Source organism: Staurois parvus, unplaced genomic scaffold (assembly GCF_062004578.1).
Source record: "Staurois parvus isolate SC_StPar_1 unplaced genomic scaffold, SC_StPar_1.0 ptg000080l, whole genome shotgun sequence".
Classification (NCBI taxonomy): domain Eukaryota; kingdom Metazoa; phylum Chordata; class Amphibia; order Anura; family Ranidae; genus Staurois; species Staurois parvus.
In genome coordinates this window covers 10848018-10871114 of record NW_028317876.1, presented here as the reverse complement: position 1 = coordinate 10871114, position 23097 = coordinate 10848018, and the positions used below count along the sequence as shown (strand labels likewise).

Sequence of the window (23097 nt, the reverse complement as noted above, 5' to 3'; positions counted from 1 at the left end):
ACCTACTAATAATTAGTAGTTAGAACTGCTAAAAAAAACATTTTAATTGTATGAGAAAGTGTAAATTTACATGGAAGAACATATCATCAATTGCTTTGATTGGGTATTTGCTGCTCCCTCAAGGATCAACAACTAGGAGTAGCTTCTGATTGGCTTTGGCCTTGTGCTTAAGAGAAGTGGGTCTTGCAGCAGGGTGAACTCCAGCTGTGTTTAGAAGAGATACATACTTCAAAGTTAAGCACTTGCTGAGATGTGGCTGAGTGCAACATCAAAGAGGGTTGAGAGGCACATGTGGCTCATGAGCCTCTGGTTCGGTCTCACTAGCTTGGGGGTTGTTCTTTGGGTAAATGGATTTTCTAAAGCTCTCTGGCTTCCAAGATAAATTATATTGCTCTAAGATCAGTGCTGCAGCTGTACATGTACATTGATCATTTTTCTTTTGCAAAGCCTTCATATGTGCACTATAGAAACCTCTGGAAAGTGGTGATCGGTTTACTAGTACCAGGTATTGTATCTTTTGAGAGCCTTAGACTTGACTTAAAACCACTGAGGTTAAGACCTTGAACTTTGCAACAATCTCCTACACTCTGAAAAGGGTCTAACAATTAAGGTCAGGTTGCATGTCCGTAGCCTTTGGAGAGAATTTGTATTAAATGCAATCCGTGATAAGACTTTTCTCCTGATGATCATGATTTTGTCCTGTCAGCAGGGACATTACTAGATCCTGGCTTCTAGGATACCTGCCATGAGTCTTTTATTGAGTTACCCTTAAGTCTCCTTTGCAGTAATTGGAGCAATTTTTGCCAGTATGCCAAATACGATTCTGTAGACAAACAAATTTCAGTTTTGTACATTCAAGCTTAAAACTAGCAACTGCAATTTTTCAGTTTTTAGCATTGCATTAGGTAAACATTTAATTAGAAATCCTTGCACTAATAATTCATTTTTTGGTTTCTTCTCTGACCTGTATTCCACAATACATATTTATTTTTTAGTACACAGATAGCTGCCTGTCAATTAACAAGGATATTATATAGTTTATGCACAGCATCATTTAGTATATAAACTTTTAATTAATGAATCTTTTTTCATGAATTACCTAACATGTCATCACATGTGATCCAAGGAAAATTTTCAATGCCAATGAAAGGTATTCCTAAGTACCAAAGAGAGATGAGGTGAAATAGGGATAGAGAAACTTCATCACCCTTTTTTACCAGGACATACTACAAGCCTTACAACAGTTCATTCTAGCTGTTCAGGGATGCCCTGGGTCTTTTAGGACCCTAACAGTGCCCCTGGCCCTCAGTGAGGCAAAGCGTAAGAGCAACAGGGATGTTCAGTGCCTCCTAGCAACTAATAACATTCAGCTTATTCTATGGCTCCTGTGCTTGCTATGGGATACTACAGGTTGTACATGGGTATTTATCTTTGTCCTATTTTATAGTACAGAAAAGTCTCATGATTTCTGAAAGAATTTGGGTTTCATTTTCCAAAGCTGTTTAGGACTTTGTTTTCTTTAAACACATTTTTCTACCCCTACTTGTTTACAGGTGATTTGGCATGTACAGTTGTTCTGAAATTCCTGTGCAGCAGTTCTGTTTTCAATGCACAGGTTCTCATCCACATCTGGCATCTTTTCTGAGCACAATATTATACCCATACGTTTTAATCCCAGCTTCAACAACAATAAAACCTTCTCATAAACAGGGTATATTTTTCCTTTAAAACAAGGGCCTTAGGAAAATGCATAATGTATGACTACATTAGTTCTTATAGCTGGTATGCATCTTTTATAAGTTTTCAGCCTTAAAGAGTCGAGAAAACAACCAAGCAGTCTAGCACGTCCTGGTGCTTAAAAATTCTCTTTTAGATGGAATCTATAATAATTTTTGATAGATAGATAGATAGATAGATAGATAGATAGATAAATAGATAGACAGATATTCCTAAAGTGCAATGTATCTATAGTTTTAATTATATATTTCCATGGGGTTTTAACATTTTTCACAATACAAATAAAAGCTGCACTACATGTTTTGTAGCAACGCACCGTGATTGTGATTTATTATTCCATACTGTCAATGCAGACAGTGTTCAACAATGCTTAGTTCTCTTCATCCGGCATTGTGTCTTACAAGCAACTAAAATTAATACTAACTCATACACACAAGTGACCATCAAGGATCAAAAGTTCTATTGACATGCAGGGGCGGACTGACAACTCATGGGGCCCCCAGGCAATAGGAAATCATGGGGCCCCTGTGTCCTCACCCACATTTAAACTACACCCAAAAAAGCCTATGAAAGATACCAGGGGCATCTCATGGGGCCCCCTACTGACCCCGGGCCTTCAGGCAGTGCCCGAGTGGCTAAATGGTCAGTCCACCCCTGTTGACATGGATTCATAGATGAGTAGATGCAGCTACAGACCAGCAATGTTCACTGCGCTGAGAAGAGAAAATAATTCTTGTATTCTTAGCTGTACATTACTAAACCTGAACTCTAGCCTATCCTCCAGGCTCTTCTCCTGTACTGAAGTTGCTTAGCCTGATTTCACTGCACAATGTGAGCTTTTCACAATGTGTATTAAAAGCAACAAGTCAGATAGAACCCACCTTATTTCCTGGCTGGTGGATGGTGGGTATCTTGCAGTCAGGGGTGGACTGACAACTCATGGGGCCCCCGGGCAATAGGGGATCATGGGGCCCCTGTGTCCTTGCCCAAACTCAAAAAAGCCTATGAAAAAGGTACCAGGGGCATCTCATGGGGCCCCCTACTGACCGAGTTTCCAGATGGACAGTCCGTCCCTGCTTGCAGTTTATCTAAAGTAGGATAACTCAAGCTGTATGAAGATACAACAAGAACTTTTCTCCACTCTGGGAGGATGGCAAACATACATATGATATTTCCTTTCGTATGAAGTTTGATTCCTACTAATATGCGCTCTCTATTCTTCCTTCTCAGATTAGCGTTCTCTGTCCTCAAATTGTCCTTACTATACCTCTCATCTCCACCCTACAACATATATATATATATATATATATATATATATATATATCATCCTCACTCCATACCTCTCCCATTTACAGCATCCATCACCTCTTGCAAATACTGAACCCACACCAGGGCAGTGAGATATGTGCACTCACATACATCATGCTCCCATCTTGCTTTCCTCACACTCCTTCACCTAATCTCTGGGGACATTTCCCCCAATCCTGGCCCTCCATTTTCTAACTGCAATCCCGATATATGCACCCTTCTTCCTCTGGCCACAACCTAAATCTACTCCCAGCCCGCTAAAGCAAACACCCACTACAGTCCCCCAATCTCATGTGCCCTCTGGAATGCTTGCTCAGTCTGTAACAAGCTCACCTCTATACATGACCTTTTTATCTCCCATTGCTTAAACATACTTGCCATAACTGAAACTGGGCTTCAAGATTCTGACTTAGTTTCTCCTGCTGCCCTCTCTTATGGTGACCTGAGCATTGCAGTGATTTCTCTGCCTGGCTAACATTTCTCTCCTCTGAGATACCCACTATCATTCTTGGTGACTGAAAAATCCCTGTTAATGTTTACTGCTCAGCTACAGCTCAATTTCTCAACTGAACCTCATCGTTTGACCTAACACAATGGACATACACTTCCACTCACTCCAATGGTAATACCCTTGACCTTGTATTCTCCCATCTCTGCACTCCTGGAAACCTTGCCAACAGCCCCTTTCCTCTTTCTGATCACTCTGATCACAACATCATCACTTTCACAGTATCCTTGTCTCCAAACACCTTTCCCTCCAAGCAGCAAGTGATTACATTTAGAAATGTTCACCACTTGAACCTTTCACTACTCCATTCTAATGACCACCTCTATGACAAAATCTCTCTTTTGTTTTTGCCTTGCTCTTGAATGACTGTGGCGTAAAACCAAATCAATGCAGGACATCTCCCTATATAAATCTGCCCTCGTAAAATTCACTTCCTGCCTCCATGCTGTCAAACAAACCTATTTCATCTCTCCTATTAATACTTTGTTATCCAGTCCTTGTAGGCTCTTCACTACCTTTTAACTCTCTGCTTTGTCCCCCTTTGTCCACTAACTCACTCCCTGCCCAAAAGATTGCCAATCACTTCAAAAACAAGATTGATGCAATATGTGAGGACACATCCACTATACAGATATCTTTCTCACTTAACATACCTTGTCTAACAGCACAGTCAACACTTTCCTCTTTTTGAACTGGCTACTAGTGAAGAGGTTAACAAAAAAACATTTTCAGATGTCCACCTAACCAACTGTCCAGTTCTCTTTCAACTACTACTGTCACCCTCTTTCTATCCTATGCTCTCTCACTTACATTGTCAGTTTCTCCCTATCTATTGGCACCATACCCTCCCCCCTAAAGCATGCACAGATCACTCCCATACTTAAAAAGCCCTCACTGGACACTACCAACCTGAACAACTTAATACCCATTTTGTTGCTCCCATTCACCTCTAAACTTTTAGAACATGTAGTCTTCAACCGTCTTAGCTCATATCTCACTGAAAACTTGATCCCTTACAGTGTGGCTTTCACTCGCAGCATTCCACAGAAACTGCCCTACTAAAACTCACTGACAATATACAACTGCTAAAATCAATGACTACTACTCCATACTCTTACTACTAGACCTCTCTGCAGCCTTTGATACTGTTGACCACCCACTCCTTCGCAATAAACTCCACTGGCTTGGTCTTTGAGATTTAGCTCTTTCCTGGTTCTCCTTCTACCTATCATAGTGCTCCTTCAGTGTTACCTATAACTCTTTCTCCTCCTCTCCACTTCCTCTTTCTGTAGAGGTCCCCCAAGGCTCTGTTCTTGGACCCCTTCTCTTCTCTATCTACACATCCTCTCTTGGTCACCTGATAACTTCCCACGGCTTCAAATACCACCTCTATGCCGATGACACCCAAATCTATCTCTCTACTCCCCACCTCACACCTTCAGTCTCCACGTACATTACTGACTATATCAGCATATCCGCATGGATGTAGCACCACTTCCTTAAACTAAATCTCTCTAAAACTGAGCTGATCATACCCCCTGCATCTCCTCTCAAGCCAGGGTACAAGGTGTAATCCTGGACTCTGACCTATCCTATCGGCCCCAAATCCAAACACTCTCAAAAGCTTGTAGACTTCACCTCCAAAACATTTCTAAAATCCATTCCTTTTTAACTAACAAAACCACCACCAAGCTACTCACTCACTCCTTTGTTATCTCTTATCTTGAATGTTGCAACTCCCTTCTCATAAGCCTACCTCTCTCTGTAGGATAACCCCTCTTCAGTCTGTCATGAGTGCTGCTGCCATCTACCTTACCAAATGCTCAATGCCTGCCACCCCTCTCTGCCAATCCCTCCCCTGGCTTCCTATTACCCAGCTAATTAAATTCAAAATACTAACAGCATACAAAGCTATTCACAACTCTGCCCCAAGCTACATCAACAATCTTGTCTCCAACTATCGCCCAAACCGTCCTCTCTGTTCCTCTTATGACCTCCTGCTCTCAAGCTCCCTTGTCTCCTCCTCCCATGCTCATCTCCATGACTTTACCAGAGCCTCTCCCATCCTCTGGCTCTCTCTGCCTCAGTCTGTCCAGCTATCCCCTACTCTGGCTGCCTTTAGGTGATCACTGAAAACTGATATCTTCAGGGAAGCCTATCACACCTCCAACAAGACATGTATCACTTCCATCAGCTCATCCCCTACAGTTATAAACTTTTGTATGACTATCCCCACTCTATTATTTTATTATTTATTTATTCCAGGTACTTATATAGCGCCTTCAATTTACGCAGCGCTTTACATATATATATTGTACATTCACATCAGTCCCTAACCCTCAAGGGGTGTACAATCTAAGGTCCCAAACTCACATTCATACATACATATACTAGGGCCAATTTAGACAGGATTCAATTCACCTACCAGCATGTCTTTGGAGTGTGAGAGGAAACGGGAGTACCCGGAGAAAACCCATGCAGGCACAGGGAGAACATGCAAACTCCAGGCAGGTGGTGCCATGGCTGGGATTCAAACCAAAGACCCTAGTACTGCCAGGCGGAAGTGCTAACCATTTAGCCACTGTGATTGCAAGCTCTTATGAGCAAGACCCTCTTAATCCTTTTAGGGTTTTTTTGTATTGTAAATGTATTGTCACTCTTTATATGGTAAAACTGTTGACGCTATAGAAATCCTGTATAATACTAATGAAAATTTCCTCCCCAACCTTACTAAATCTTGCCTGCCTATTACATGCATTGGATTTCAGTTCTTTCAATCATGAAAGCTCAGCATAACATGCATGTGTTACTTAGCCCTGGTTCACACCCCTGCGACTTCATGCGATTTACAAATACCACCTGAAGTTGCAACTAATGTATTTCTATGACACTGTCTTAATAGGTGTGATTTCAAGTTGCTTGATTTGAAAAATAGTTCCTGTATTGCTGTTTCACCACTTTAGTGTGATTTAACTCTCATAGACTATATGGTAAATGACAATGAAATTGCACCTTTGTCTAGATCAGTGTTTCTCAACCTTTTTTCAGTCAATTCTGCAAAATCTCAAGGCATGTAAAAAACTATTCTCCACACACCCAGCACACCCAACATTAGAGGTGATTTATTCTTCCAAAGCAAATACACCTTTGCACACTGGTACTGACTAGGTTTTCAGTGCATCTCTCTATTTCTCTCCCTCACTCTCTTAATGTGACTCCAGTGCTGATGGAGAGGGGCAAACAAGGATGATGTGCATGCACCTCACGTCCTCCTTATCACCTGATGATGTCATTGGTTGTTTTATGATGCAGGCAGCTAGAAGGTCATAAAAGTGCACAATGAAAACCTGTTGCTTTGTGTACTAAAAGGCAGAATTGATCCACCTGCTGGCTTGTATACAATTTTTAGGCATTTTTTCAAGGCACCCCTGAAGAAGCCTGAAGGCACACCAGGGTGCCTGGGCACCCTGGTTGAGAAAGGCTGGTCTCGATCAGTGCTACTTTGAAGTTGCGCTTTAAATGAAACCAAATCGCATCACTTTGAAATTGCATTCGGTGTGAACCAGGGCTTAGAGTAGTCTGCATGTCAATGCAGCCTACCTGGGCTTTTCCATCCCTCTCAACTGACTTCCACTACACAAGGCATTTTGATATTTGCATAACACCTTCCAAGAACCAGACTCTGCTTCTATCAGAGCTGAGGGTTTTTGAAAGGTGTTCTGAGGCAGGGTGCTGTGATGTTTTTAGGAAGCTATGTACAGCCCCTGTCATCCCCCCACCCCCTCACCAGCCATCATTTCCCTGCATTGCATAGAGAAGCACAAAGGCCAAGAAATGGAGTCACTTGGTTTAAATAGGGAATTTAATGAAAAATGGTAAAAAGGGAACCAGGAAAGGCAGCATACAGTATAATCAGATTACATTTCAGTTTTAAATATGATCAAGTTAGCCAATAAGAGGTATTGCCTGTATTCTCATTAAATCCTGCTACTGTCTGTGACTAAGATGTATTTAAAACTAACTATCTAATTACAATATCCTCAGCGAAAATCTGTGAGATTGCTTGGTCTAACTGAAAATGATACATTCTATAGTTAGTTTGCCTTATTATTTCAGAAGTCACACATTGTTGAGGGTCATTTTTAGAGCCTGACATACAGATAGCTACTAAAGGGGAATATAAAACTGTATAGTAAATGCTCTCAGATTACAATAATAACTCAAAGCAAGTATGTGTATTTATTCCCACTCTACTGGTGCTTTTTAAACTTTTTTTCATTTTTGGTGGTTTCTTTATAGTGTTTGCAGTCTAATGGATACAAGAGCTAAAGCATCACAAGATAAGGAAAGTGTAAAGTAACCCATAGAAAACACTTTGATTTACCCTTCATCAGATCAGAGTAGTAGGGATCTTTAAAGATGATTTCTGAGTGGTTGCTATGGTTTACATAAGTTTAGCCACTGCTCCCTGCCTCATTAACTGGAGGCTTGAGGTCCTCCTTTTATGTCATGGTTGCAAGACATGTGTCTAATGTCAGTTTGGATAGAGCAGATGATGATTTTTAAGAAGGACCCCAAACATCCTAAGTGTTTGTATATGGCATGCATGATCGTTTGTTCCTTTGTTTGGTTATTGTATTGAACCTCTGTTTACATTTGTGTCTCCTGTGTAGACAAATCGAGTGTGAGAAGCGATTTTCAAGTAAGCTGGACTCTTGTGGACACAGAATGAACTTAATATGGATGTAAAAGAACGTAGGCCTTATTGTTCCCTGACAAAGAGTCGGCGAGACAAAGAGAGACGTTACACAAATTCTTCGGTGGACAATGATGACTGTAGAGTGCCTACACAAAAATCATACAGCTCAAGCGAAACCCTGAAAGCTTTTGATCATGATTCTTCACGGCTGCTCTATGGAAACCGGGTGAAAGACCTGGTTCACAGAGAAGCAGATGAATATAACAGACAAGGTAAGTGTTTCTACATGTGTCTTATACACATTATTCATTTATTGCTTGAAGGTCTACCTTCTCCATTCAGTTACTTGGGATATCATGTTTTGTAGCTATATTTTTCACATTTTCAAAAGTACAGAAATGTCCAGCTTAGAAAATCTTTACTCGTTACAAGAAGCTACTAGATAAAAAGAAAATACTTTTCCAAAATGCTTTTAAAAAGTATAGGCACCTTTACTTTATATATATTAGCTGTTCACAAATCTGTGTGTCATTCAAGATGTCCTATATGAATTTAAAGAAATTCTTATCTACAAATATTTTTACTAATACCCTAAAGAAATGGACTAATAATTAGAAGCTGATAAAATTACTTTCCCCTAGATAACCACATAATTAAGATCCCACGGACTACTCTAAACATTTTGAGAGCCTAAAACCTATCAGCTTCTCAGCAGTCACTGAACTGCATAACAAACTCCATTCTGACCGAAATCAGATGTTACGCTACATGCATGAGGTGCATCATGGTGTGCCACAAAGTGAGCAATGCAGTCGTGAACCAGGGGTATGTGCAGCAATGGAGTACCATTTAATGCCCTGAATTTAGACAGCGCCAATTCAGCTTTTTAATCTCTCATTGTGGTTCATGGTGGCTGTTTCCCTCAAGACTTAGAGAAGAAGTGTTCCAGGATGCTTTTTTCCTTTAACTGTTAATAAATAATGTGGGCAATATCTTTAAATGTATTCGCCACAAAGTGCTTAAATAGTTTTCAGTATCATTTTTTTGGAGAATTGTGAAAGGTTAACAAATGTGCCTTTTGGGGACATTGAAAATGAAAGGTGTATAGTAGGGGGGAACTATTTTCCAACACAGTGCTACTATTGAGGTTCATATAGTCTAAAATGGTTAACATAGAATAGTCTTTGTGATTTCTGCAGGTACCTGTCCAAACCTTGCTATATATATAGAAACCTAACTTCTCACTATCTCTAGATTAACTCCCCCCAACCCCAGCCACTGTCATTAAACTGTCATATGCCAGAGCCTCTACTGTCCACTAAGGAAATGATCTTTGGTAATTGATTAAAAGTGGTGAGGCTTAGCTCCAGGATGTGCAGAATGTGGTGGTGCTTAAACTCAAATTGAAGAGAAGTTGAAGTCCTATGTACAGGCTGGGTCTAGGATCCAGATTTCTCTCTAAACAAAAAAAAAACTGATTTGTCTGCACAATGCATCAGCACGTTCCCAATTGTATTTGTTTTTCCACTTTGGTGAATTAGTATACTGAGCTATTAAGTGTAACATACAAATTAAGGCAATACTAATATGGAAAGTTTACAACTTAACAACACATTCAATACACATTACAAAAGATTCCTCTTGTTCTAATTTTGTTTGAATGCTATTAACTGTGGTAAGTGGCATGAAGTGTCATGGAGAAGTTTTTGTTGCTATGGAAAAAGAATAACATCTGTAGGAGGCAGTCAATTTTAACTTTTCATAGTTTATTGCTTACTAGTTGTTATTATGGGTTGCAGTACACCATTATTCTCTGTTATTTAATGGTCTGTCTGAACAGACTGTGTCAATGGGCACATGCATTATGCTTTTGATATCAATTTAAGATGCTTTTGAGATTATTCAGAATTCAATGACAAGTCCATTTAACCTGCAGCTGACCTACTTCTGAGCTGCATTTGGCTTGCTTCAAGCTGTTTTTATTTTCCCACAGACTTGTATGGGGAGAAAAAAGCAATACTTATCTGAACAAAAGGCCCTAATAAATATGTTTTACCCTTATTATTTAAAAGAATATTGTATTACTAATTCCTTGTTGGCACAATCCCCAACACTCCCTCAGATCACTTGTACATGCTATATGTGTTTATAATTCATCCATTTGTAGATGGTTAAGATTGTGTTTTAGGGTTAATAGATTTTAAAGAGCACATTTTTACAAATTTTCCTAGAACCTTTCAGAGCCACAAAGGCTCTTTAGAGCGGTAGATAGAAAGTACTAATTCATGTTACTACATTTCTACATATCTCAATGATTAGAATTATTCAAGTGCTATGGGGTAATGGCATCCCCCCACCCCGTAAAACCTTGGTTATCTTTGCTGATATTGTAGGGAATATCCATGTTCCTAATCTATCAACAACCTGCCTTTGCACCATCACTACTGGATCAGCCAATATTAGTCACTGTTTTTATCCAGTGTCCTCCATTGTTTGAAGCTGTGAGGCAGGCTTGGACAAATCTTACCCAGAACTAGGAGCCAGCTCTAAAAACCTAGAACCAGCACCATGTAACCCGCATATGACTATATAGGTAACCCGAAAGGTACACAGGTACAGATCTTTGGTCTGTGGTCCAATAGTCCACAGTAAGCGCTTAGGAAAGCTGATGACCGTGTAAAACCAAAGCACACTAAGTACAAATTAATAAAAAAAATTGACACATTGTAAGTTCAGTCTTTAATGAGGTAATTGATATTAGATCTTCATATTAAAACAAATGTATAGAAAGCCCATACCTGGGCATAAAAATGCATGAGGTCTCTGCTGCAAGCTGTTATTATAGCGATTTTTCCATGCACATAGAACTCAAGATGCCATTAATAGTAGATAGGGACAAGCCAGTGATGACATGTGGTTGTGAGTCTCAGAAATAGATTACCACCATTAGATGAGGATGGTAGAAACTGGATGTTTGGCTGGTATAAGATGTGGGATCATGTGGATGAATAGCTGGATGGCCAGCCGCATAAGTGGATGTAAATGTGGATACCAGTGAAGACACTGGTGTATGGCTGATCCTGAGGGCTGTTGCACTGGAAGTGATGTCAGGAACCCAGGTGGATGCCACTGACCGGAAGTGGGTGTGATGGACCGCAAACTAAGCAGAGGATAGAACTAAGGCTTGGGCTGTCATTATGATTACGTGTTTTGGGTGTGGCCCTTTGGTCTGCCAGCCCTTTAAATTTGTATCCACGGTACATCTGCTTTGGGTTGGCTTCATAATAACTATGTTTGGTGAGGTATAGGCAGTAAGGTTTCACATCTGGAGCCCACATGAGTCATAATCATTACAAATGTGTTGTGTGCACCAGCCCGTTTATGAATTAAATCCCCTCTTCCCCAACACACACACAAACGAGTATCCACACATTGATGTCCCTCATCCTTTCACATGGTCTTTGAACATTTCTGTCCCTAAATTTGATGTGCAAATTGCTACAAAAGCATATATTGAAAGCCAGTCCCCACAGACATTCCCTGTATCTGAATTCTGCCAACACAGATAATAACTGCTCTCCTATTTCACACTCCACATTTACATAATAGGAGCCCTCTAAGTTTACGATACTGGACCATTCCCTGTCCATCCATTAGAGTGTTTATTTCTGGAAAGGACTATTATACACCAAGTGGGGTATTCCAGGAATAGTGTATTCAGAGCAGTAGGAGATCTCTGTGGGTCCTGCAGATGGCCAGGAGTTGTCCCTGCTGAGCATTTCTCCTCTGTTCATGCTGTTTGCTCCAATTACCATCCTGGTGTTGTACCTGCTCAGTGCTCTTTCTCCTCCCAGGCTGTTTGCCCTAATTCATGTGCCCTAACTTCCCACCTCCCCACCAGCAATAGCTGTCAGTAACCCAGTTGCCCAATATTTCAATCTCCATGGCAACCTGGTGAATGGGAATCATCAAGCTCTTCTGTAAAGTGATTTAAAATGAATTATACAGCTGTGATCTCTTTGCTATATTACCTCAGCCCTGAGGTGACACAAAATGAACACAGAGACCCATCTACTTTGCATACACTTTCTTCCTACAATCATGCACTAATATGTGAAGATGGGCTCCATTGCAGTGAATGATAGCATGAAAACCTATATTCTGCATGGCATTATAAGCTTTTAATTATTAGGCAGCAATTTAATGAAACCAAGAAAAATAAAAGACAATTTTCACCTGGGTTTGCTTCATAGAGGTTAATTGAAATGAAGAAACAAGTAAATATAAAAAGTAAAAAAATCTTCTTAGGCTCTTAGATTTAAAAAATGGGCACCAATTCAACAGTGTGACAAACATTTAGACTTTTTATTAATGCGTCCCTCTGTATTTACTGAGAGTATAAAAAAGGGCTTCCTAAAAACAAACACTAAAGAAATCACTAAAAACACTTTATTAAAAACCAGCACACTCAGATAAAACACTTGCACTGATTCTGAGTTGCTGTCCTATTGTACATTGTTTGCTGAGTATTGATTCATTTCTCTCCCAGTATATCATCACTAATAAAGGCGCCTGGTGCTTGCGACCAGAAGTATATCCATTAGCACTACTATAATGGCTGGTTTAAAAAAAAAAAAGTGATGTTAATTAAAAGGCATGATTGCATAATGTAGTTTCAAACTTGCTAATCTATAACGTCAATTATGAAAATAGCAGATTTAACAGGCTGAGAAATGTTTACTTTGAACTCCGTCCTCCAATCTAAAACTTATTTTCTGCCATATTGACCAAAATGTGGATTTATAGGAAAGCAGGGAAGAATGTTGGCCTCTAATTTCATATGAAATACAATGATAATGGCTAATACCCAGCATAAATTCATACACATGAACTATTTTATCTGTTAAGCATTCATAATTCTGTTTAGCCACTCTTGTGATTCATTCAATTCTGGCACACCACACAGATTGGTGACAATCTTATTTGTCTTTTTCTGTTATCAAGTTTCAGTGCAATCTAATTACCCATTGGAAAGAAAATCCACAACATCACAAATGTCTAGTTAGCAGCCGGCTACACAGGAAGCTGCAATAAAATAGATAAATAATACAGTCCTCTTCCTGACAGTGTAGTGTGGCAAGATGAGCAGGGCTTTTTTTCCCAGAGAATAGGTACAGGATCTCCCCTCTTCTGAGTCACATCTTATCCCCACTCCTACCCACCTCCCAATACTGCGTCTTTTTGAAATACAGAGCCAAGTATCATATTGTGATGCTAAGTGATTTGTATGGAATTCATTAATGAATTCAAATCAGTAAAATAGACCCTCCCCAGCAACAATAAATGCCCCCCACGACAACAGACCCACCCAACAACAATATATCCCCAGCAGCAATAACAGACCAACCAACAGCCAGCACCAATAGACCTCTCCCTCACAGTAGATCCCTCCCAGAAACAATTGGCCACCCAGCAATATAAGACTCCTCCCCGCCAGCAACAATAGATTTCACACCAGCAACAGTAGGCCACCCCAGCAACCATAGAGCCCCACTCAAAAATTGATCCCCTCCAGTGACAATAGATCCCCCAGCAAGCAGTATCAGTAGACCCTCCAGCACACCCCAGCACTTCTTGCCAGTACATACATTCAGTACCGGAGGTGCTAGAACAGCGTTCCCCCACATTTCTGCTGAAAAAAAGCCCTGAAGAGGAGTGCAGGCCACAAGGCTGGCTAAACAAAATGACTAGTCATTTGGCATGTAAAAATGAATGTATATGTATTTAAACCATTTTCTTAGCATTTTTCAGAGAGTTCTACTACTACTACTACTACATTTTTGCTTTAGGAGTTGTCTATTTGACAACCACTGTACTTTTGTAGGAAGAGGCTGCAAAGAACACTCAGACTCCCTGCAGTTCAAGGTTGGCTTCCTATTTTCTTTCTGCAAGCTTATGACTGATGGACCATGATGCAATTGCATTATATACCCCATATTGTTCATTCTATTCATGGTAATCACTTGATTCTGGTGGAAGGAATTCAGCAATAGAAGTCATGTTATTTCTCTTATTACAGTTTTAAATATAGTAGTTAAATATATAAACCTTTCCACCAGCCTCCTTTGTTACCTTACAGTTTGCTATTCCATTTCTACAAGTGAAAACTTTTAGCCAAGTCCACTAACAACTATCCCGCAGTTTATACAAAAAATATAAAAGTATAACCTGAAAAATAACAGCTGAAGCAGTCAAGTTTGGAAATTACAGGAATAAGGAATAAAAATGTGGCTGAATCAGAGGTTTGGAAGGGTAATGAAAACCATAAAAAGAGAAGCTGATTGATTAAGGGCTAGATGGAAAATATTTAAGGGTGAAAGCCAAAAATAAAAAAATGAACTGATGTGAATAGACTGCAGATGTAGAATAAGTTTGAACTTGATGTTGCGTGATATAGCTTCTCAGCTATGGTGTTTCTTGACCATCAAATGTCATTATGCCTAGTACCATAATATATCAGTGTACCTACTTACCATAATATAGAGGATGACACAGAGTTCTGCTACATTTGTGTCCTAGGTCTTCCAGCAATAAAATGAGATCAGGGGCTTGGAAACATTCATCATAGTATTTTTAAACATTATAACATTCTAGGTAGGTCAAAGCTTGTTAGAGCTAACAACTATCTGCATTCCTACATTATTTTACACAAAGGGTTCTGGTATAATTGTATACATCATGTTATAATTATGAACTACCTAGTGAGGGCACACATACTTTGCAGGTGAAGAGGTTAAAGCAAACAATGCCATTCCTTTTGCAATTGCATCTAACAGTACCTGTAGGTAGAGTCTGTTGTAAGCTGTTTATTGTTCCCTCTTATGTCACAGCTCTCTAGCAATCCTTTGATATCAGCTGTGAAAACTCAGACTGGAAAATAGACTTTTAAAGGTAAAATCAATATTTAAATAGTTTTTTGGATTCAATGAAAAGGACTGGAGAGATGAAGGAAGCTAATGTGAAAGTTGATTTTTACACTGGGCTTTCACAGCTGTTATGTAAGAAACACTAGAGAACTGTGATAAGAGAAAGAGCAACAAAAAGCTTGCAGCATCTATACATATATACTGTATGATGGGATAGCAAGAGGAATGGCATAAGTCCCTTTAAGTTTTCCATTCAGCACAGTATTGATCATCCTTTATATGTTCCACAAAATGCTAATACCCTTCTGTGGATTTATTAATATAATCTTGGTCTCTCAATTTCTCTAGAGACTTTATGCCAATTAAGGACTTCACAACCTCATGCCCACAGCATCCAGATTTTCACAACAGCTGTTAAGGTTCCACTTTTTAAAATTATTAGCCTTTTAACTCTGTATGTCAAACAACAAAATAGAAAAATTCCCAGCTGTAACTTGCCAGCCAGCCTGCAAACAAACCAAATTAACCTGTCTAACAGTATGCGTTAAAACCAGGGGATTAGTTAGCACACAGTTGCAAATACATGCATAAGCTACAGAGCCTCGTCACAGCACCCCAGTATTCTGTAGTTCCTAACTCTCCAATTTTAAGAGCCCCCATAGTAGAGGCAAATGTATTTAATGGATAGACCAAGGGCAGATGGACCTGAGGGAGCCCACACCTCCTTAAAGGTACAGGAGCGCACTGGATACCCAGCATGTAGCACAATGGCAGCTAAGGTGTCCAGTGCACCCCTTCACCAACAATTCAACAGTACAACAAATGGCCACTGCCCCAGTCTATAACTGGCCTTCAAAGCAAGGAGCACATGGAAGGGTGGCACATGTCAAACACAACATAAGCTACAGAGCCTCATCATGGCACCCCAGTATTCTGCAGTTCCTGACTCTCCAATTTTAAGAGCCCCCATAGTAGAGGCACATGTATTTAATGTATCCCTCATTCTGCTACCCTAGCTTCCTTTCGCCTTCAACCACCATATTCACTGCATTGTTCCCCAGTTACTCATATATTCTGTTTCATTTAAAATATAAGGGACCAACACAGTCATTTGTTATCATAAGAAAATGTTCTTTAACTGCTTCCACGCTGACCTATAGCAGAAATACTGCTACAGGGCGGCATGGGTGCACAAAATCATGTATATATACATGATTTTGCAGTTCCAGGTAGGGGGCACGCCATTTGCGGCCTTGCCTCTCAATCACCGGGTCCCGGCCAGTGATTCCCCACCAGCATCCGGTGATATCCGAGTATTACCGTTGGGGGAGAGACCTGTGTATAAACAACACAGATCTCTCTCCTGTCAGCTCCTGCACACTGTTTAACCAGTAGGTTACGTACAAAGCAGTGTGCTTACAGTGTAAAGCACACACACTGCCCACTGTAAAACAGCACACAGTACACAGTTAATCCTTTGATCACCCCAGATGTTAACCCCTTCCTGCCCAGTGCCACTAGTACAGTGTCAGTGCTTTTTTATTAACACTGATCACTGTAGTGGTGTCACTGGGGATGTCAGTAACACCAGGTCAGTTCCCCCCAGTGTTATAATGCCCACCGCAGTCCCACAGTCCTGCTATGAGTCGCTGATCGCCGCCATTACAATTGCGTGGTCATGCAACAATGTACTCATATGAAATTTTTTTAATTTTTTTTGTGACAGATAGAGCTTTCTTTTGGTTTTTTTTTTCTTAAACAAACCAAAAACCACTGAAAAGTTTGAAAAAAAAATTTTTTTTTCTTAGTTTTTGTTATAAAATTTTGTAAATAAGTGATTTTTCTCCTTCACTGATGTGCGCTAATGAGGCTGCAGTAATGGGCACTGATAGGCTGCACTGATGGACACTGATAGGTGGCACTGATGGGCACTGATGAGGAGGCACTGGTAGGTGGCACTGAGGGGCATTGACAGGCATCACTGATGGGCACTGAAAGGCAGCACTGATATATGGCACTGACTGGCACTGACAGGAGGCACTGATATGTGGCACTGTTAGGTGGCACTGACTGGCACTGTTAGGCGGCACTGATGGGCACTGATAGGCGGCACTGATGCACACTGATAGGTGGCACTGACTGGCACTGATAGGTGGCACTGATTGACAGTACTGATAGGTGGCACTGATTGGCAGTACTGATAGGTGGCACTGATTGGCACTGATGGGTGACACTGAAAGGCAGCTCAGATGGGCACTGATATGTGGCATTGATGTGCACTGGTAGGCACTGATATGTGGCATTGATGTGGCACTGATGGACACTGACAGGTGGCACTTCTGGGGCCACACTGATCATCAGGGCGCACTGATCATCAGTGCCCTGATGATCAGTGTACATGTCCCCTCCGCGGAATTCCGGTTTCCGTCTCTCCTCTTAAGCTGTCAGCGTGACAGCTCGAGAGGACAGAAATGCCAATAACTGGCATTTCCCTGTTTACATGTGATCAGCTGTGATTGGACACAGCTGATCACATGACCGAGCCGACGTCTTCGGCTCTTTCAGTGGATCGGTGATCCGCTATGTCCGATGGACACAGAGCACCGCCGATCACCGCACTGCGTGCTCCCGAAGCCGCGCATGCGTGGTGAGAATGGGAGGATGTCATACGACGTCCTATCAGAACGAGAGAACCACCTTTGCGCCCGTCATTGGACTATATGGCAGGTGGGAGGTGGTTAAATTGGACTCACCTGCCAATGTAATTATCACATGTGTCCGAGATTGTTTTCAGTGATCAAAAGTGCCCTGAGACACAATGCCATCCATGAGTTAAACTGAAGAACAAAATATTTAATCTTTGTGACACTTAAATAGAATTTGCATAATCATTTGGAACAGGGTGTATACAGAGAATTCTATATAGAGGTTAGGGTACGCAGTGATCATATAAAGGCATTTGGGGAACAATCAAACACAAATATAACAAGATCAACAGACATTGGACAAACCAAAACTGGCAGACACAAGATTCACATGAAGGTGGAGATGAACCAGGAAATTTCAGGAAGATGATCCCCTTTCTTAAGTCCCGCCCCAAAATGTTGCTAGTCCTTCTCCCACTATATCTTGTGTCCACCATCTTGCTTTGGTTTTTTTCTCTCATAGTTACAGCACCATATTACTACTTGCTACCCGATCTGTTTTTAATGCTTTTCCAGAGAGCAAACCTTACTTTAATCATGCTTTGAAGTTTTTATCCACAACCTATCTTTCCATCAATGAAAGCATCTTTATGGTTTGTTTTATCTAACAAAGACACACATGCCCGCAGGTTTATTATACTTGGAAGATAATGCTCTGCTACAGGAAGGTTAGGGTTGTTTAGCACTAGGTGGTATGTTGGTGCATCACTATGCTACAATAAACTGAGGATGATTTTTTTAAGGTGAGCAGTTTGCTGTTTGTTTTTTCTTTGATTTTTTGGACTGCAGTCAAGGTTTATTATATTGCATGGATCATTTGTGCTAGGCATAGGTGAGGTTTACAAACGGTCACATCAAGGGACCTTAGCTCACATTTTACACTAGAACCCAGGGAGATTAGCTATGCACCAGAAAATAGGTTTTTGGTAACCGAAGCCTTTCTCTGCCTTCTAAGGTTAATTGAAATGTAGTTCTCTGGCTTCACAAGAGAAGACTACATACTGTACAGCTCTCCTTCGTGTTGTTGGTACTTTCAGTGGTAACAACTAGAAGAGGAGATGGTGGAGTGCAAACAGAAAAAGAATTGTTGCAAATGTCAAATTAAATTACTCCTACATCCATTACATATACATCCTTCTGTTGAAAGTTCCTAAAAGATGTAGTTGGGGGTCATCCCTGTGGTTAAAATTTACATCTTCATGTTCTTAAAAAGCCCTATAAAAAGATGGGTATAGGTTACTTTTTTCGCTGAACAAAATGACATCAATGTGTTCCCCTTATTCTGAAACAGTTAATTGTACAAAACCTTTTATTAATTTAATCTCTTATTTCCTAAATGAAAATCTTTGTAAGGGCCCTAGGTCCATTATGATTCATGCAGTCTGCAGCCTTGTGCTCTTGCTTTCCCACAGGTCAAATCCACAATGGTTTTTTAATATACTTGCAATTTTATCCCTCAGAATAAAAGGAAGACTACATCAATACATACAGGCAAATAAATACTGCATTCGTTTCAGTAATTCTCTGATCTTCACTCCCTTCCACTACTTGATGGATTGTCCCGGAGCTGGAATTATAAACATGCAATTTCTGCCCCACTACACACGGCAGCCTTTGGAACAAAAAAGGAAACGGGAACATTATTTATTTACGTACATATGTCTCACATATCTCATGATTTATTTCACTTTATATTTGGTAATGGTATGGAAAACAAGGATATCTGAGAAGCAATCATGTACTATTTAGAGGAGTGGAGCCAAATGGTCTGTGTGCAGGTGGTAACAATATGTCTTTGTACCAAGTGCAATTATTTTTTCTTATTAATATATACGGCATTTTGCTACACAGAAACATTCCTTACTTCTGTTTGTTAGAGTAAAACTGTCATGCAACACTGAAGCCTTTACCATTAACACTACATTTTGAGCAGCAGCTGAGAAGTAATGTATAGTTACTGTCACATATACAAACATATTTTTTGTGAGAACTGTCAGCAGTGGATTCCTACTCCAATGTATGAAATGTTACTGCATTATGTAAATTATCCTCCAAAATAGGCATACTAATGTTAAATGACAAAGAACCATTAAAAAACGTATCACATGTCAATGCCTCATGCTGGGAAATCACTATAACTTTGGACTGAAAAAGTGCACAGAATTATATTTTGACTTTGATACATAGTTTAAAAACATTCTTCTACTTACAGAATATTCAGTTTCTCTTCCTGTTAAATTGGCCATATGGGCAGATGTTATGCAATTCAGTAAATTGTGCAAATTTTTACTATGTATGGTGTATGAATAATCAAGTTAGCAGACAAGCTGCTGCACTGCAGGCCATACAGGTTGGAGTTTTTTAACTGATTTTCAGTAGAGATCACCTAGCATGGTAGCATGCATTGTTGCCCTATAGGCAGTACAACCAAACAAATTATGGCAAAGTGATCACAAAACATTCTACTAAACCAGTGTGAAGCACAGTAAGGCCTTCAGGTTTCTGCATGTATTACTTCTATAGTATATGAATTTAAAAAAAATAATTTTAGTATGGTGGGTAGAGTCATGCTTTAAATGCAGTCATGGGAAAAAGCCTAACCAGCAACCAATAGCTGATGTATGTTGGTTCACATTAGAGTCACAACTCATTTAGTCCTGAACCAAAGGTTGAGGTCAAGTGCTATGAGACTTAGGCCCGAAGTGCACTGTAGCTCGTGTCCCTTCCATGGTGGAACAGCAGCGCATAAATCTAAGCACCTCATTTTAATGCTCAAGCTCTTTGTATAGGGCAATAGAAGGTAGTTTCATTTTTATTTTCTTTCAGCATGGCAGTTCTGCCCTCTCTCTAAAAGCCCAAATGTATTATGAGAAAAAAAGAAACAAATTTTCTTTGGAACAGCTAAATATGGCTCCAGATATTTGGGGGAGGTAATGTTACACAAGCAAATGCATAATTTTAACACTGATAGTTTAGAGGCCTGATATGGAGACTTTGTTTGTTTAACCTCCCTGGCGGTATTCCCGAGTGTAGTTCGGGGTAAAGTTTCAGTACCACAAGCGGTAACCCTGAGCTACACTCGGGCTTACCATGCGGCGCTGCTCCGGGATCCCTCGATCACTTACCTTGTCCTGCGCTCCCGTGATGTCCCTCCTGCAGTGTTCCGGCAATGTAATCTGGCGGATGCCGGCATCTGTCATCTGGGTTCCGTCCCCTGCGAGTGTCGGGACGTATGGGGGACAGAACGGCGGGAAATTTGAAAATGCCAGAAAGTGACATTCACTAAAATCACATAGTAAAACATTACTGTATCAAACCATTTCACATACATTTTGTCCCTAGTGCTTTGTCCTGCGCCCTGCCTGCATTTTTACTGTTCTTTCTGCCTGGAAACTGAGAAACGTCCATGGCATCCAAAAAGCGTCCCTTTAGGTCAAAAGCGGTTTTAGACCAGCTAGAAAACAGCGATAGTAAATGAGAACCATTTGCAGAATTGAGTGATGATTCGTGGGGAAATTCGTCATCAGACACTGAAAACGATTTTGCGACTTTGCTCAGTGATGTGCAAACTTGGCGCTATATTTCAAATGTCAGTGTTTTTGGTTTGATTATATTATTGAATTAAATTTATTATTATTATATTATTATTTTTTATTAAATTATAATTTATGATTTCGTGTTTCAGTTTTCAAGTTTTATCCTACCCGGGATGTTTACTAGACTCTTATTCGGACATCCCCGGTGACACCAATACAGTGATCAGTGCTAATAGAAAGCACTGACACTATACTAATGACACTGGGCAGGAAGGGGTTAACATCTGGGTCGAGCAAAGGGTTAACTGTGTGCTGTGTGTGTTTTATTGTGTGCTGTGTGTGTGCTTTACTGTGTAAGTGCATTGCTTTGTATTGCTCTGCTATGCAGAGCAATACAAAGAAATGTGCTGGAGCTAATAGGGGAGAGATCTGTATTGATTACATACAGGTCTCTCCCCCTTCGGTGATGCACAGTGTTCGCCAAATGCCAGTGTGGAATCACTGGCCGGGACCCGGTGATCGACAGGTGAAGCCACCAATGGCGGCGCAGGTAGAGCATCTCACGCGTTCCCCCTTACCCCTGCCACCCTGTAACAGTATTTCTGCTATAGGGCGGTGGGAAAGCGTTTAACTAGTTTTTCAGGCAAAAATTGAATTATTGGAGATTCTGATATATACGAATCTCTAATGGATGTAGTAACGAATGTCAACAAATCCAAAAAACCATTATAACAAAATGGACAAATGCATTTGTTTCATTCGCATGAAGTCACATGATGCAATAGTAGTTGCTTATGATGAAATGAATTACATTTTCAATTTTCAAACTTGTTTGATCATTTGGATTCAGATATAATGGATCCAAATGGATAGATTGGATCCAAATTTTGTCCCATTCATTAATTTGGATGCATATGAAGCAAGTTGATATTGTCCAATCAGCTCAAGCCATTTCTCATGGTGGGTAGAATCCTTCTGGTTCGAATCCATACAATTCAATAATATATTGAATATATAGCAATCATCTGGAAAAAATATTACATTTCTTTTTAATCCACTTGGACAAAAAAATATACAAAGCAAATGCCGAAGATACAAAATGAATCCAGAAAACAAATTGGCTCAACATAACAAGAAACAAAATTTTTCAATAAATTAATGCATCCAAAATGAAATTAAATGAAAATTTCCAGTGTGCACATGCCTAATCACAACTTATAGATGTCCAGAACCAGTCCTCTTCCAGGTCAATGATCAGAATTATCCATTGCACTTCCTGGGACCACAGGGGGTCGTGGTCCCCTGGGTGGGCTTCACCATGCTAGTCTGCAGTTACAGTACAATGATGAACAGAAAGGCACTGGAATAATTAAGTCAGCAATGCTCTTTGCATCATTTAGGCCCATCACCATAGAATAGGTGAAGAGAGAAAGAGGACCCTGTGTGTCACGTGACCAGCTTGAGGACATCTGAAACAAAGTGTAGGTGTAAAGAAAAATGTAAAAAATACATGTGCGGGAGCATCCAAGGTAGGTAAAAGCTACATGTGGTGACAAAGGGTGAATTTGGGCTTTAAATTGTGTTTATTTTGCCTGGAGTTCAGCTTTTTACCAGGCACTATAAAATAATAAATGAACAGCTCTGCATTTCTAAACAGTGTCACCTTAAATAATAGTTA

General features: G+C 40.2%; 1 protein-coding gene across 13 annotated transcripts in view; it reads left to right on the top strand.

Annotated features, from left to right (window-relative positions):
• Positions 1-23097, top strand: part of TENM3 (teneurin transmembrane protein 3) — a 1391898-nt gene that overhangs the window by 401985 nt on the left and 966816 nt on the right. For all 13 annotated transcript variants that reach the window (XM_089669645.1, XM_089669651.1, XM_089669650.1 and 10 more), the window contains one exon: positions 8227-8524. In XM_089669645.1, the coding sequence (XP_089525771.1) occupies positions 8293-8524 (232 nt within the window). In that variant the 5' untranslated portion in view covers positions 8227-8292. The remainder of the gene's footprint in view (positions 1-8226; positions 8525-23097) is intronic.